General features: G+C 41.8%; 1 protein-coding gene across 1 annotated transcript in view; it reads left to right on the forward strand.

The window, feature by feature from the left end:
* gfra4a (GDNF family receptor alpha 4a) overlaps positions 1-12,707 on the forward strand; it is a 30,714-nt gene extending 18,007 nt beyond the window's left edge. Inside the window, exons 8-9 of the mRNA XM_076146650.1 lie at positions 9,731-9,900; positions 12,558-12,707. Coding sequence (XP_076002765.1) covers positions 9,731-9,900; positions 12,558-12,707 — 320 coding nt within the window. The remainder of the gene's footprint in view (positions 1-9,730; positions 9,901-12,557) is intronic.
* Positions 12,708-18,267: the final 5,560 nt, after the last annotated feature.

Genomic DNA, 18,267 nt, shown 5'->3' on the forward strand with positions numbered 1-18,267 from the left:
CATTTCTCTGTGATATCCCGGAACAACTGTCGCTTTGTTCAGTGTAGCCTTGGTTAGATCCCTCACCAGCTTAGCACTAGCACTAGCACTAGCTCCTTTACCTGGTAGCGTTGTAGCTGCACATTGACGGGTCTGGCTCGTCCCCTCTTTTGTCAGCATAGGGCTGTGGTGGGATCAAGTTTAATGGGCCGGTTAAAGTGATCCTCTCCCAGAAGCCCACAATGGGTAGTAACTCAACAAATTCCACTGGTCGCTCGTTTTTAGCCTTCTCCTTGATTTCAACTATGTGGATATTTTGTTAGGAGTTAACCTGGTATGAGTGTGAGCACTCACCTGGCCATAGGTCTCTTTGTCCTTGAGTTGTAAATGTATTTTGTTGGCTATTGCGTGGCTTTTGCTCAGGCTGAGCTATTTTTGAAGACATTTTTTGTAGATTGGATCAAATTCTAAGTAAAAGTTGGAAAAATGTCGATCCGGCTAATTTATACTTTTCACATAGTCACAATGGTCCCTCAGTGTCTGTATACAGAGGCCTCTGTGTGGACAGCCGCATGTCCCTTAGGTTTTAAGACCGTGTGAATTGCATGATTGAAGAGCTATGGCCCACTTTTTAATGATCCTATTGTTTCATTGCTATTTCCAGATCCACATCTATCAGTTATATCATGGTCCTTGCCCCATTTCTGTGACAATGAAATGAAAGCTTCCAAATGTATGTGGGTGTTTTCTGAAAGACATCAGACAAAGATCATGTAAAAAGTCTTCAATAGGAAATCCAAGGAAACAGACAAAACAGTCCCGCCCACACAGTTTGCCTGGAAGTCATCTCTGTGAAATTAAAAGAACCACCATTAAAAAACATCTTACAGATCACCACCTTACATCGATTTACTCCTTAGCACCAAATACACTTATGATGTCAGAAAAATATCCTCGTGACCCCGCTGATGACACATGAGTGACAAAACGAGGCCTGCGGCTCGCACAGCCTCTTGCTCCCCGTTTATTTACTTCAGTCAATATTCATTTATTTCACAGCACAATAAAAGACGATCACAGGGAAACAATTCCCTGCAAGTGATGGTGCTGTCGTGACAGACCAGTGATATTAATGAAACACTACAGCAGCTGTCACAAGGTAATGGATTATAAAATATAATATCTATTTGTTTAGATTATGCTGGGCAATGCATCAGTGCGGAGAGGACGATAAGAAACGTCTCCTTTTGTCACAGCATGAATGACAAAAGGGCGGCATAAAATGACTGATAAACCTCAGGCGATGTTACAAAGGGATTAAATGCCAAAACCTCTGTGTTGGTTTGACTTGTGTCAGTTTCTTATTGATCTAAAAAAAGGAGACTATGATAGAAGATCAATCGTGTGTGAGTTATTGCACCAGTGACAGAGGGATGACACCAGTGACAAAGCAATACAGCTGCTGGTGTGCATCTGCACTGTAGTTTATGTTGGGTTATTTGTCTGCACAATGAAAGACAACGGAGCTCCAACAAAACTGTCTGCATGACTAACAGCACCACTGACAACCGTGTGACACCAGCAGCCATATAGAAAACAAACGGTTGCTTCTGTCAAAACTGTTAATTCTGCCATTTCTTAGTGCAATTATGACAAGGAAAAAATATATTCTTGCACTTTTCAGAAATGAGGTGCATTGAGTACAAGAGGGAACGATAGATGATAGGTGAAGAGTCTAATTCATAAGAGAAAAGAATTCTAATGGGTGAAAGCCTTCAGAAGGTCAACCCGACACAGAAACACTGCGTCTTCAATAGCGCCTTTAAATGGAAAATTCCACATTAGTGCTCTTAAACACGATCAGCTATTAGATCACTTCAAAGATTACAGAGTTGTTGTGAGTGCTGAAACTTTAGAGCTAATGTTTCGTAATTCCAACACATTTTACAGCCAAGACTTTTGTTTTTCTTATGGCCTAGTAAGGATTTATTAATTCAAGCCATTCAAGAGAGGCCAAGAGTATGCAAAATAGAATAGCATGATGTCTTTAGAGGGTTAAAGATTGTAGAAGAACATAAAACCAGAGTTGCCCACAAACCTCAGCCTGAAATAAGTGACAGCTCCTCTAAATAAGCCACAATAAAGGTTTTTGTAGGCAGGTGAGGGCATTTAGGACAATTACATTTATTTATTTTGGATATAATAAAGAAAAGCATTACACGGAACGTTCTTATGTTATATTAGAATGAATAGATAAGCCACTACTGGCCAATACGTAAAACAAAAGTAAATAGATCGATGAATGTTTGTTAATGTCTTATTTTCTTTTAATTCAAACTTTAAGATGCTACAATGACAGTATGGCTGGATGTTGAGGCCTAGATCAATCAAAAATGTGAACCCCAGTCCTTCACCTCTTTCTTCCCTCTGTATCAACACAAACACACACACACAGACAGACGCACAAACGCACAATAACTTGGTTTCACCCTCCTGCCTTGTTTCCTGCTATGCAACTGTGAATCTGTGCTTCATATTGACCAGAGTTATGTTTTTCTGTGTTGAACAAGGTCTGCGTGATGAGCACGGATTCCTCACTTGAGGGTGAATCAATTGAAGCAAAATACTGTGGAAATGAACCAGATAGCAAGTAAACTACAATATTCTACAATATAGTGACTTGATTTTTCACATTTGTTGCCACATATAAAGGTTGATTAACTGTAGATCTTGCTTCCCATTGAAAGGGCTGGTGTGTATTCTGCAGCGAGCTATCTGCGTTGCTAAGGCAGCGCCTGTGTGCTGTTTGCTGTAAGCTCCTCAGAGACCCAGAAAAACAAACCTCAGACTCACTGGCCTCATTTCCCTACGTATGAGAGGGAAGAAGAAGAAAAATCCTGCTCCTTCTTTTCTCCGAGCAAACGGCTCATCTCAAGCTGCACAGCATATCAGCATATAGGCTTCGTGTGAATAAGGTTGAACAAGTTTCTAATGGAAAAAGCGATTCAGGGACCAGCGGTGCGTGTCACACTCTCATCTCAGTTGGAGTGCAGTCGCATTTTACCGAGCGCAGGCAAGTCACAGTTCTATTTAAAGGGGAAAGTGTATGTAATGATTTGGCAAAGAGAGTGTGGACACAAGCCAATAATTGGGCAAATGAATCTGCCTTGGGAGAGCTGCTCCTGACCGCCTCTTTTGCCACCCCTGTCCACAGAGCATCAAGTGTTTTCATGTCAGTCAGAGCCAAAGCGTCTCCTCTGGTGCCGTTTAACAAGTGCACAGCAGCAGATGCCAAAGAAATAAATCCACCTGGTCTCTTTTGGTGCTTTGTTTCTTTTCACAAGCGTTCACTCCAAGCAGCGGGCCTCTGGTGCTGCTGTGCCAAGGTCCACGTGCTGAAACAGGACTTCAGGTGGCCTTTGACGACTTTGTAAATGAGCATAATTTGGTTTGGTGCTTCCGAACTAATGAGGTGGACAGAGACAATAGCGCCGCAGAAGAATACTGTCGTTTGCATTTGAGAGAGGTGGAAAAAACTCCTTAAAATGCTCACACTCGGGTTTTAAAAACAGCTGTCACCGTGCCTCGTCACAGCTGTAATAAGCACATCACGATGCAGAGCGGCGGCGTGCGCCTCCTTCCACGGCACCAAGCCGAGCGTGTCAGGGATAAAACCAGAGGACAGATGGAGGTGAAATTATTTAATTATTTTGTTCTGGAAATTTAACTGATATGATAACAGAAGAAAGGAGGGTGACAGACAGCGTGTCAGGAATACGGAGCAGGAGCAGGACCCAATGTTGAACAGGAAGTGGGGGCGAAAAAGTACAGATGGGACAAAGTGAAACTCTGCACTATCTGTACTTAAGTGTTTTTAACATTCATTAAGTAGTAAGATTTAAAAAAAATAATAATAATAATTTTTATAGAAGAAAATGATTAATTCTACATGTCTTGTCTTGTCTCATCCATTGTTGATTGAACTTTAATACTTGATGCAAACTTGAATTTCAACCATTTTTAGCTTCACAAGAATATACTTTTACTTTTGAGAACATTTTATTATGTTTATACTCCTACTTTCTCCTGCTAATCTTACTTATTGATTGTAGTACTACACGGGTGCTGCGTGACTTCCTGGACCCTCTGGCGTCATTCAAAAAAAGCCTCGGAGGGGAAACTTAACAGCCAAAGAGATGCGTGATGGCGGCGCTTAAACAGCCATGTCCAAACATTTACAAAGAAACTGTCACATCAGCTTACCACTCAAGGTATCAATTGGTGCTTCATCGCTTAGCACCGTGCTCTCCGCTCGTCCGTCAGTCTGCCAGGGAATCGCTGAACGCTAACTGCACACTTTGAGCGAGAGAGAGAGCCCTCTGCCCCACCTGTCCAACCACCACTAATGACCCACAGCACCATTAATACCTCGCGACTCATCCTGCTGTGATGTGCACTGTAAAAACAAGGGAAGCATTCTGTTATCTAGTGAAGTTTTGCAATATCAAGCAGTGAACCTGCCAATTTAGTTAATGCAAATGACTTCTAGAAAATGTTGTCCCAACAAAACACAATCTGAGTAAAGGGGGATTTGTTTGTATCCACTTTAACTTCATACAATCAACGACACTTAAAAATGTATGTGAAAAGCACTTGAAACTAGATTATGTCTCATTTGTTTTGTCGCAGTGTAAAACATTTTGCTTGCCAGTTCTTTGTGGCTTATTAACAACAAAGATATCAAAAAGGGCAAAGTTGCTGTTTTGCTCTGTTTGTTGTTGACAGAGCAAGTGTGTGTGTGTGTGAGGAACACATCAATTTGCATTCAAGGCCAGCAGAAATGGTTTTGGCAATCGCTGAGGATGACTCCTGGGTGTAATATTTTCACCCTACTCTGGCGAGCGCTCTAAGAATGACTAGTCGCTTGGCATCATCTAATGCGTAAATGTCATATTTCTTGGTCGGCTTTATACAGATATGGCTATGTAGCTGTAAGTTCAGTCAACATAACACTGATTTATTCATTACATACAGAATGAAGAGAAGAATGAGAAGAATGAACCATACACACTTTACTTTGGTAACCATATGTGGCAAAAATGTCAGGAATATCCAAATATAAAGACAAAACTATTACAATTCTGGGTTGGTCCAGATGCTCTACATGTCACAGCTGAAACCATAATTGCAAGACGAGACACAAACTGTTTAGGAAAAACAAAAACAAATGGTGGAAAATGTAGTGGATGGAAGCAGATGCAGGTACAGGTACAAGGAATCGAGAGAAATGGCCAAATGCATACAATTCATTATTATATGACACCATCAGGCCGACTGGCAATCCTGCAGATAAAAAGATTTCAGGTTTCCTCTGACAGAATAGCTGTCCATGATCTGAGTTAGTTATCTAATCCACCCATCAGCCTTGTTTGCTGTCGGCTTGATCTGAACAACAGAAGGAATGAATTACTGAGACAAATTAAAACCAATTATCTTGAGACGCATCTAATAATCTGGTGCAGATGGTGCATGATGCGATTTCTTTTCCCTCAGATCAGAAAAAAAACACATTTAATCATATTAAAACCAGATCTTTGCTGACGCCAGCTTTTTCACAGTAGGTGGATGTATGCACGCCTGACACGCACTCAGTCTGTGCTCACTATTGACTCATTCTCCCACACTGTGCCGTTGTTGTGTTGCAACTGCAGCGTGGCTAATTAGCTGCAGAGCTGGCACCGGGAGCAGGCGGGTCACCCATCCACAGACTGTGCCGCCACCGCCGCCGACTCCCTGAGGCTCGCCATTGCAGCTCCAGTGGAAGGAGAGCAGGCGAGGCTCAGCATTGATTGCCTCTGAATTTTTGTTTGCTAAAGCAAAGTACCTCAGAGGAAGGATCGATTTGTTGTGATCCTGTGAGAAATCAATGTTTGTATGTCACACCCAGGTACTCCTCCGAAGGCTTTGAGATCCCATCATTAATAACCAGTCGCCTGCGCCTGAAACCCCTCCATTTTCACTGGGAACAGATGTAATAGTTGTGTGATTTCTTTGTGTCTGAGCACCCACATCCATCAGGCAGCATAAGCTCTGGATATTAATTGATGAATTTCTCAGTCATATCTTCATTTGGGCATGTTTTAATTGAAGTGACTTTCATGCAAATGAGATTGCAGCTGAGTAGCCCATTAGCCCAACCAAAATGAATGCTTATGGAATATTAATCCATGCGATCATAAGTCATTCTGGCGGCGCTGAATCCGAGAACTTGATGTGATGGGTCTTATTGGAGTGTATAAAACCATGGAAGTCACCAGACTATAAATTATACATAATACACAATGCACATACTTTAATATTCAATCATAACCTAGTTAGGTAAGAAGGATGTTTAAGTATTCACCATGGTCATGATATCATACTATTATAAGATGAAAAATTAAGGATGTCTTGGCATTTGAAAATTGCATTATTCAGATTTTCCGTCCATCTTCATCTTAATCAGAATCAGAATTAGAATTGCTTTATTTGCCAATTTAGTTTACACTGAAGAGGAATTTGCTCTGGTCCAAGGTGCGAACGTATAACATATAGAAAAACAACAAGAAACAACATATAACACAACATATTTAAGACAACATATAGGAACAGCAGCTCGACGAATACTTAAATTAAAAACACACAAAATTAAATAAGTGAACTAAATGAATACTGATGAATAAAGTGTGAAAAAACGTGCAGGGGTTTATTGTAATAAATTAACTTAAGAATACTGTTAAATAAAGTGAATGTGCAGGGGTTTATTATGAGTCAGTGGAAGACCCGGGCCTTGTTGATAAGGCCCACTGCAGAGGGAAAGAAACTGGATTTGTGGCGTGAGGTTTTGGTCCTGATGGACCTCAGCCTCCTGCCAGAGGGGAGGGTTTAAAACAGTTTGTGTCCAGGGTGGGAGGGGTCGGCCAGAATCTTGGCTGCCCGCTTCAGGGTCCGGGAGGCGTACAGGTCCTGGAGGGACGGCAGGTTGCAGCCGATCACCTTCTCTGCACAACGGATGATACTCTGCAGTGCGTTGTGGTTGTGGTGCAATTGTCACTTTTTATCTTCAGAAGCTGATGCATATATTATATGAAACCTCTAACAAACATCCCACTTTCGGAAGGCATTTGTGTTTGTACCTCACATTCCCTTGTTCTGCTGTGGATTCGCTTTCTGTTGCTGTCGGGCGAGAATTCAAAATCGCAAATATCAAAAGCATGTGTTTCATTTGATTCAATTATTTCCAAACCCGAACATCTGCCGTTTTATCACTGCTGGAGAGGAAAACTGATCTCTCAGGATTTACAGCTCCTCTGTTATCATCTTAATTATGCAAACATCTAATAACAATGAATAATGCACAGCAGCGTGTTTGTTTTGAGTATAACTACTTGTGCCAGAATCCCATATGTGGATGAGAAAATATTATAAAGACTTTGCAGTATAATGTTCTACAGTACAACAGTGAACCACTTGGCTGAAATTCACTACTTAACTGCAGAATTTTCCTTTTTTTCTAAACAAATAGACACAGTAAGTTAGTTAGTTAGTGAGTGAGTGAGTGAGTGAGTTAGTTAGTTAGTTAGTTACCGCGCTCGTTTGTTTGCTCGCTCGCTCGCTCGTTCGTTCATTTGTTCGTTCGTTTGTTCGTTCGTTCGTTTGTTCGTTCGTTTGTTCGTTTGTTTGTTTGTTCATTGGTTGGTTGGTTGGTTGGCCTGTTTGTTCGTTGGTTCGTTCGTTGGTTCATTACCTCGTTCGTTAGTTTGTTAGTTTGTTTGTTTGTTACCTTGTTAGTTAGTTAGATAATACAAAATGATACTTTTTGGATTTGTTCCCTCACAGTGAGAAGGTGCAGGTTTCTCCCTTCTGTTAAATTAATCATTTCTATTTATACCACCGCCACCCCCGACTTTCCTGTTTGCTATTCATTTCCCACTTAGCCAAGTTGTTTTAAATCTGAGTCACAGTTGCTCAGCCTCCAAAAAAATTAGTAATTAAAACCATCAGTTTGCCAGTGACCAAAGCATGGCTGTCCGTGCCGTGTGTGTGTGTGAGAGAGGGATGATGTCCTTCAGCATACTTATGGCTTTTCTGCTGTAAATTTACATTTATCCATAAGAAAATAAAGTCCTTCTTACTTACATGAACCATAAACTCCTTTCTCTTCTGTGATAATGGCCTACAGTAGCATTCAAGACTGCAGACGGTGCAGGTATGGCCTATTAAAGCGCATTCTCCAAGCATATCAGTCTCTATGTTACTGCTGACACACATCGACATTTAGGCTTTCACTAGCCAGAAAGTGTAGGAGGAGCTGGTAGAGCACACACACACACACACACACACACATACACACACACACACACACACACACACACACACGGCTGTTTGCTTCTCGCTACTTAAGCTTTGATTGGTTGCATACTTTCAGACAATTCAGTGCCATAAATTAAGCATTTATGTCTTATATATCCTTTTAAGGCTGAGGCAGTATAACCATATGCATACTGTGATATGGATTTGTCCATACAATTCGTAACGGCTCACTGGATTTGAGCCATCAACACGAGCGTCGGCACACATTAGCATCTCACTGCACTTTCTTTATCTAATGCCGTCACTGAAAGGCCAATTAAAACACATGATTGCATGTGTTTGACCTTCCACACACCGGAACGATCTAAGATACCTTTAGCATGTGAAGACAAAGAGCTGACAGCTTTCTCATGCATGTGGTTGTGGCTATATTTCACCCAGCCCACTGTGAAATGAGCTCAGAGATCAGGGTAGAACATCTCTGCTCCTATATATTGAAAGAAACCAGCTGAGGAGGTTCGGGCATCTGATCTGGACTCTTTGTCTGCCTCCTTGGAAATATCCTTTAGTCATATGATGCAGTACGATATGATACCATCTGATTCAATCCGATATGATATGATACAACACGACACGACTTGATACGATGCGATACAATACACTATATTGTCTCCTTAGGGAAATTTTTCGGGCCAATATTACCCAACCCCCAATGCCTAAACTCTTTGCAACGATACTTACAGCTTAATGGCTCACAGTGCTGTTGAAAAAAGCGGAAATTCTGTGGACAGTAGATGAGTTGAGTCTGACTCAATTCTTTGCTGCTTGTAAAAACATCTCAAACTGTTGGATACGCTGTATTTCCCACGAGTTTCAATGCAGCCTATGCAAGATGAGTAATCCCAGTTTTGAAGTTGCTGTTACCGTGCTATTGTTTCACATCTTAGGATGCTTTCGGGAACACGCTTGCAAAAAAAGCAGCATACGTCAGAGTCTCTATAAGACGTACATTCATCTATGTGGACTTCATCTTCCTCTTCTCAGAGCTGACCTGGGTGATGGTTTGACCATTATTGACTAATGGCTCTCCTGCATCTTCCTCATGTTTGAAAATCAGGTGATTTTCTTCACAAACCTGTTAATGTCACTGTCAATGTGCAGCCTGATGAGTTCCTCTGTGAGGCTGAATTATCCTCATTTAACTTGATTACAGCCCCAACCATGGATCATTATAAGGTATCCATGTTTTTAAAGAACCAGACAATGCAGAGGTGAGTGCTGGTGTAAAAGCAAAGTTTTGCCATTTGCGACCCAGGTGACAAGAGGAGTGTGAAGTTATTAAACTGTCACTCGCGTCCCTTGAAACATAACGTCTGTCCGTACCGCTTTTGTCTTGTAGAAAATTCCATCGTGGGGTTTGGGAATGGATCTGATGTGAAGACGAGTGCCAGTCAACCCGGTGTGCCCAGTCCAGTGGCAGACAGCCACAACCCGCACTTGGCAACCACCGCCCCAGGCATCTCCATGGAAACGGAGCAGAACATTTTGAGAGCACAGATACCTACTCAGGTGAGACCAAATGGAAGGCTCAAAATGTGATGTATAACCTTTTCCAAACAGGGAGGCACTTATGGAGACAGACTCCCTCAGAACTAACGCTTGTATCATTGAACATCAGAAAATCTATCCCAGACTAAACATTAGGCGTGTCAGGCTTCCTGGTCTGGTCCAGATGGATTTGTGGGCCGGTCTGGATCTGGTCCAGACTTTAAGGGGCCATGATATAATCAGGACAGTTAAATGTTTTGTTTGACTGTTTGGCTCGTAAATGCTTCCCATTAAAGAAGACAATCAGTCATTTCCGTTGCTACGCTGATGACAAAGCCTGTATTGTGCAATCACCTTTCTGCGATCGAAACGGGTTGATGAGACTGTTGATATACAAGTAATACAAGTTGAAACAGACTTGTGTCAAATCCACCCAACAACATTTTATCCCGATTGTTGAGCGGCACACAGAGGATCTCGACACACGTTGAAGTGAATTACAAGTATTCATCTGATCAAGTTAGGCTTGTTCATCGCTCAGCCCAGGTATTTTTTGAAAGCTAATATTGAAACAAATCTGTAGTTTCAAATGCAAGATTAGTGTGATTGTCAAGCCCTGGATTATCCGTTATGTGCTCATAGCTGCTGCTGCCCATGAGACATGAATTTCATGAGCTGCTCACATCGCCATCTGTCTGCACATGTGCTAGCAAATGAACACAGTTTGAGGAAGCATTGTTAAGTTTCACTTTACTGATCCCAAAAGGAGAATTTATCCTTTTCATTTAACCCATCCTAACTACTAGGAGCAGTGAGCAGCCACAGTACAGTGCCAGGGGACCAACTCCAGGTCCACGGCCTATAGTGCCTCCATCAAGGGCAATGGCAGGAGAAATTAACCTAACGCATGTTTTTGATGGTGGGGTGAAACCAGAATACCCAGAGGGAACTCTCGCAAATTGGGGGAGAACGTGCAGACAGCACACAGGGCCGACAGCAGCAGGAGATCCATTGATTCCTGCACCGATTCCTGCACTTTTGCGTGAAAAGCAAGACAGCCAGATGTGTTTCAAGAGAAGACATGGCAATGTTTTTGGAGACAGCATGAACATGCAAAGTCCTCAGAAAAAGGATAGGAACCCACCACCCTCTTGCTGTGAGGGGAGCGTGCTAAACCGACCCCGTGCAGTAAAACCTGCTTAGTCTCCTGAAATAGACGTTTGTAACATGAATGTGTCAAATATCAAACCTGTGCCATATGGTGCTTGTTAAGCTTTCTTTCTTTGGATGAAAAATAGCTTGCCACAGCTGTTAACTGTGAGCCGTGCACTAAAAGAGGCAAGGATGGGTAAATTAGAAGACAGCCTCATCCTCTGGTTCCTCCTCCATCGGGACGCCTTCATGTCTCAGCCTGCGTCAGTGATATATGGCTGATGTAATGGGCGGTGATCGCACCGTGGCACGAACCACAAACAGAAGGTTTACGGCGTTTTTTTGGTTGTCAGGACCTCGGCCACTGCTTGCAAATGCGTTCTTAGCGTCAGTGCTTCCCCCCATCGTCCACAATTACAGTCTATAAGACACAGAGACGAAACAGGGAGAGACAAAGAGAATAAAACAGAAATGGAAACGGGGCCGATTGGACATCTGACAGGTTTAAGCAAGTTTGATGTGGAAGGATGGAGAATCATCCAACATGCGAGCTCGACCGATTGAAGACTTTCTGAATATTTCCAGGGATGTCTTAATGTAGAATTGGGCCTGGCTAATAAGTGGTAATGTCCTCTGCATTGGGTAAAGATGTCTCGTGTGTGGAGCTGGAGGCAGACGGCTTGTTTGCTTATATACATAAGAGTATAGATTTAGCTTCAGGATTTGGGTCAGTGTGGCAATAATCTCTAATCTTAACAGTTTAAGTGTGTATTTGCAGCTTCAGTCACAAAAAAAAAAGGTGTTAAAAAATGAAACACAGCCACTGCTATCACTCTACAGGGCAGATGTCCTTCCAAACTGATTGATCTGACATCACTCGTCTCTCTGGGGGTCTGATAACATCTTCTAGAGGAAGGATTAGTGGTGGAAATGACATTTTATTGTTCAATAGCTTTGGCCTTTACTACCTTTGTTGTGTCTTTTAGTTGCATAAAACTGAATTGGATTTCAAATGGAATGATTGATTTTTTTTTTCCTCTACAAAAACAACAATTTTGCTTTGTGTTTTATGATCTGACACAAAGCAGCTCGTCCTTCGCCAACAAGTGGCTCCAATCAGACCATTGTGGATTATGAGATACAATATCACTTTTTAATAGTATCATACTTATGAGATGATTTCTTGTAATATGTCAAACATAAGGCATTAGTGTTTCATAATTTGAATCAGTGTTGGCAATGAAACTCAGGGCAGGAAAGGACGACTGAAGACAGTTTGATCAGCTCAGAGCATTTTTCCCATCTGGATTATAATGAATGCACAGTAAGATATAAATATATATATGAAAACGTTTCTGTAAAAATAATCAATTGAGTGACTGATTCACTCCAGCCTCTGTAAAAGTCTCGATTTTACAGGGATTTGAAAAATGAGACGTATATTCCCCCCGCGTCCCCAGTGGAAGCTGTCTGTACAACACGTGGATGATGAATTGAAAACATTTGCGTGCATCTGTCCTCTTTAGGTAAACGAGAATGACAGATTGTGGGGCGATGAAGGAGACACCACTCTTCCCTCTCCAGGCCTGTTGGACCGTGGAGCGGAGCCCGCCCACCTGTCTCTGCTGCTGGCTCTGGGATGGCTGCTGGCCGCCCTGCTGCTCCCTGACCTGTAAGAGGCCTCGCTCGGCCCGGCCTCCACGGACTAATCTACAGACCCGGTGGGGGGGGGGCAGAGGGCGGGGGCTCCAGAGACAGACAGAGACGTTTCAATGTTTCAAAAGACAGCGAGGGGAAGGGTTAAGTCGTGCCCTGCCCTCTCTCCCTCTCCCTCTCTGTCACAAATCACAGTTATCTCTTTTTTGTGGATCATGACTCAAAGCGGATGTAGTGCGCACCCAGGCCCTTGAGAAAAACACCTACGTGGGTGCTGCTGCCAGGAAACCAGGAAATACAAATCTCCCATTTCCCGCTTCACGCTTGCCCAAACACAAACTGATTTACACATACATCACACAGACTTCTCCCATTCAAAAACAACATTGGAGCTACAGTAAGCGGGCTGGGAGTTTGGAAGGTGTACAGCTACGAGAAGAGAAGAGAAGAGAAGAGAAGAGAAGAGAAGAGAAGAGAAGAGAAGAGCACTGTTTTGTACTGACGATGCAGTGCAGTAAAACACACACAAAAATACAAAAAAAAACCTTTAAAAATTTGTTTTTTGTTTGTCCTTGAACATTCCTTGATGTGAAACTAAAAGAAACATATTTAATGTTAAGATTCCTCAGATGAACTGTGGTGAAGTGTTACACAGGATGGATGTGTATGTGTCTACGTGCAGCACCCTGCCCCCATCCTGCCTCGCCCTTTATTTCACTGTCACCTTTTATTCTAAGCTTTTACTTCATTAGACTTTGCTACCAGCTGATGAACCCAAACGTTAGAGGGGAAGCACATGTATTAACAGGTTAGATCCTCTGACTGGACGACGTCGTGGTGTTTTGAGTTGCAGGTATGAAGGGCACGTTTCCACATACACCAACTATCTGATGAAAATACGTCAAGATCAAGGAGCCGACAGTGTGTAGATGCGTTTAATTTTATCAAGGACCTAAATTACTTGTTAGCTGTGTGATCTGTTATAATTTTGTATCAGTAGATGTCACTTTTTGGAAAGGATCTCTGCATACAGTCATTCCATTAGCTTTAAGTGTGAGGGGTTGTAAATCATGGGGTGGAAGGAAGATGGAGACATACACAGACACAGTATATCTATATATATTTTTTATGTATGTGAACTTCGCTACAGAGAAAGCAGATATCTATTGACAGTTCTGTGATGACGGGAGGACTGGTGAAAGACGGATGGTGTGAACTTGGAAACATGAAAGGATGCGTCCATCTATCAGGAGACTCGTTAGATGAAGGTGGTGACCCGCGTAGGTTTGCGAGCTGCTGGGACCCTTTGCTCGGCGCGGGACACAGAGGGATTTCTATATGTGCTCCGAAAGCACAGCACTGCTTTAAGAGGACGGCTGTTAAAAGGTTTTTACGTTTGAATGTGTGTTGAGCGGGCCGAGGTTGGATTTAGACAAAAGCTCTTTAAAAAAGAATGTGTTATCTTCATCGCTGCTTCAGAATGTAGATGTTTGCAGAAACAGCCACTGTGTAAACACATATTTTGACACATCATGTGCTGATTTTAATATAAAAAGAGATCAAGACAAATGTATTGGTCCAAAGTAGAAGCAGACGTAATGAAAATGACACATGCTTGTTCAGGTTTGATCTTTATTTCCTGGTGTTGACTGACAGCATACACTGCAAAATGAATCTCTGATGGAAATCAGCCAATGGAGTAGGTGTAATGGATTTAGTAAAAAGCCACAAAAAACACTATCTACACGACTAAAAAATTAGTAAATGATTTTGATTTGAGCCTGTCTTGCTTCGATAAATTCAAGTTAACCTTTCCCTTCGGTCAGTGCTAAAAGCTCGCCTTTGTGGCTTGTTATTTATTCTTATAACTCTTAATAAACCCATCACACAGCAAAGCTCACAATTGTTCTATACACCTTCAACATGTGATTTCATGAAAGAAAGAACTTCATTATAAATGAAAATGCAGTTAAAGGCCCATGTTACCCATTCGGTAGCAACCCCCCCCCCCCCCCCCCTAGTGGGACATGGATGTCCCACATCAATATTAATTTCAAATTATCAATAATTACCGCAAACACATGTCAAGTCAATTGAATTTTATTTGTATAGCCCATAATCACATATTATGTCTCAAAGTACTTTACAGACCCACATTAGGACCTGCCAAAAGCTCTCCAGGAAGACGAAGAAAAACTCCACTGAAAACCTTAATGTAAAAGGAAAAAAGGAAGAAACTTCGGGAGAGGCAATTCCAAGAGAGATTCCCTCTCCAGAGAATCACTACTTTCTAGCTGAGCAAAACTTACATTAAACAGCCATAAAAGCGTTTGAACATGATATTTAACAACAGCAACCCAGCTAGTAACACTAAGTAGTGTTTAGTGTCACACAACCAGAAAGCAGCCGGCAAGAGCCCAGACATCAGCTTTCTGCCCAGCTGGCCATTTAAATTTTCACATGCCATCAAATCATTATCTCAGTCATAACTCGGCCAAAATATCAAAAAGATTTGCAGACTAACCAGCATTCCGATGGTTGTAATGACCTGAAATGACCACCACCACATTGGAGGCGCCGCCACGTAATCTAAGCAAGAAGCAACATCGTTTAGCACAGAAACGGCCGTCATGAAGGAAAACTGACCAATCAGTTTGAGTGAATACTACTCCATCCCACCTACTAATTTGATCAACTGCGTTCTAATCCAAAAGTAGAGCTTCAAAGCTTCAGAATGACACCTTGCTTCCTTGATGAAGAAATTAGGATGAATATATAATGTAAGGTTTCTGTAAATATCTGATTTATAAAACTCATTTTAGCCTTCCTGATTTTTGCCTGTATTTTGATTTATAATGACAATCACAGCACATGGAATCTCATGGTGAAGGTGTCTAGATTAATTGTGAGCTTTGCCATGTGTTTATAAAGAGTAAGAAGCATAAAGAACAAGCCGCAAATACAGGCGTGCTTTACTGTTGCAGCTTCAAGGGGTTTTATAGGTGCTGGAAACTGGATTTGTCCTTAACAGTAGTTCATTTCATGTCTTAGAACAGGATTACAAATATATGAAAATGTTCTTTTTTCGATTATAGTCCTATTTGGACAGTAAATGTTTCTCAGGGGGACATGTGTGAAGTTAATTCAAATAACATATTTTACTGTTATTTCACACCTGTGCAGTGGCTACAAGAGCAATTTTAATGAATGAATTTGATTTGGTCGAAGTGGGATCATGAATTTGAATATTATTAAACAGTAGTCTTCATGCCCAGCCACCTGTTGCTGTCTTGATAATCTGCAGGTTCTTCAACATGTGTTCTCTCCATTTTTCCATGCCTGTGAGTCTCTCCTAGTCTGACAGCGTTATTTCCACTGTGCCAAATGCAAATTTACAGTTTGTACTCATTTGAATTTTCTCCTTGAAAAGTCAGAGGATGCTGATTTGGATGATATTAAAAATGTCGTGAAAAAACTGTGGGTACTTTGTCCCGGAATTTCCCTTGCGTTCGTGGGAGAAAACACAGGTGTTGGCGATTAGGACAGCAATAACACCACCTATTACCAACTGTAAATAGAGCAACTATGTCTGCCTCATGTCCCCATAAAATTCATTTATCGTCCAAATAGGGTTTGACTGTAAGGCTCAGAGAGAGAGCCTGAGCTGCTATGACATCATTTACAGAGCAGGTGTGATAGAAACCAATCACTTGCCCATCAAGAATGACCTAGATGAAGTGTTTCCTGGATACAGAGCAGTGATCTGCCTTATTCTGCACTGACTCCAAATCCTGACACTCATTTCAAGAAAATTACCAAATCATGTTGATTTGTGTTGGGACCAGGTTGCAATAATGTCACAACACAGGTAGATTCTCAACATGTTTGAGGAAAGTCAGATGTTCTGAACTCAATTACAAACTGAACTTGAATAGGAAATCCATATATATTGGTCTGATTCCCTAAATATTCAAGTTGGGAAGGAGACTAAAGGCATTATTATGACAAATCCATTCACAAAGTCTATTAAACATTTTCAATGAATACATGAAATGATAGTCTCATCTCAAAACACCTCTTAAAACTCTTTGGATTCTTGTCTTTGCATTGTAATGCTGTCGTCGGTAGAAAGAGAGACATCTGATGTGAGAAACATAAGAAAGGTGTTCGTTTTTCCTCCTTTACATTTTTTGGGAATTATACAGTGGGTTTGAAGGACCTAAATGTAATTAAATTCACTGAACACATTAAATGGCTGATTAAAGTTTGAAATGGACTGATAAGAGTGTGTAAGTGATGCGGTTTTCACAACGCTTCTGTCTCTTATCATGTGACAGCGGCGGAACTTGGCTGCTCTGTTTTGATTTGTCCTGTGATTTACCAGTCAGTGGATGTCGCGTCCTTGGGCGCCGCAAGGATCTGACAGAATCTGACATGCCAACTGTGTCACTTCCTGCAAATAAAGACGACACTGTAAATGGAATCGTGACCAGTTTTCTTTCCAGGGCTGGAGTGACTTTCTCGCTTTTATCAATTTTGGGTTTACTGACAAAGTGCTACTCTTCACCACGGTCCAGGCAGATCTAACATGAGCAGCACCTCGGTGTATTTAAGGGAAAATATTCTCACTCTTCTTCCCCCTGGCAGCACCCCAGGCATTAGTACAGACATCCATTTTTCATCACATCCCCAGGCCTGATTTGAAAAGCTGTCAGTGTACATACCACAATGTACATATGATCTACAAAAGATGAAATCCAATATATTCATAGCGTTTTATTTTGCTTTTGATATGTCAAAGAAATAAATCAGTAAGATCAGCTGAAAATCAAAACTTCATAAATCGCAACTATAAGCACAAAGTTATGCATCAATAAATGAAACCTCCAGTGTAAACAAACCCAGAGCAAACTTGTGTTTCGTCAGACACTCTGGCTGTGTACCTTAAGGCGCTGGTAAAAGCCCAATGTGTGTGGTAGACCAGAGGAGGAGCAATGCAGCTGTCCAAATGTGATGAGAACACATAGGAAAAGAAGCCCTGACAGCAAGTAAAATATGTCAGGGAATCTTTCCGCTAGCAAAAATGTTCAATCAAGTCAAACCGCGTCCACTAGATTATTTGAAGCTAGCATATCCGACCTGAAAAACTGGCACTAATCAATTGGGTTTGAAAACAAGTCAAATTTACTGCCTTGCCCGTTTCAGCCACACAGCTGGTTTAGGTTCCACAAAAACGCTGGTGGAGCACAAACAATCAGCGTGTACAAAGTGTAGGTTCCAGCTGCCTGTGTACCCCCCGCTCTCTATCTTAGGGCCGTAATTGATGCTACTTTCCATGTTTTGGGTCAGTAGCTATGTGGGACAGACCTCCTGCTGTCCCACATAGGGAAGCTGTCGGTGTCTGTGGGTGCAGCAAGGCTGATAAAAAAAGCCTGAGTGAGCACCACCAGGCAAACTGAGCATAGCATGAGGTCCTCAAACTGCTTGTGCCAGCCAGTGTTAGTGATGATGCCGCAGTGTGAACGTCAACAATGTCAATTTGGTGTGAATTTGAAGTTTGGAGAGGAATATTTGTATTCT

The sequence above is a fragment of the Genypterus blacodes genome, unplaced genomic scaffold, assembly GCF_046128005.1.
Source record: "Genypterus blacodes isolate CSIRO-AG114 ecotype Tasmania unplaced genomic scaffold, CSIRO-AGI_Gbla_v1 ptg000033l_1, whole genome shotgun sequence".
NCBI lineage: Eukaryota > Metazoa > Chordata > Actinopteri > Ophidiiformes > Ophidiidae > Genypterus > Genypterus blacodes.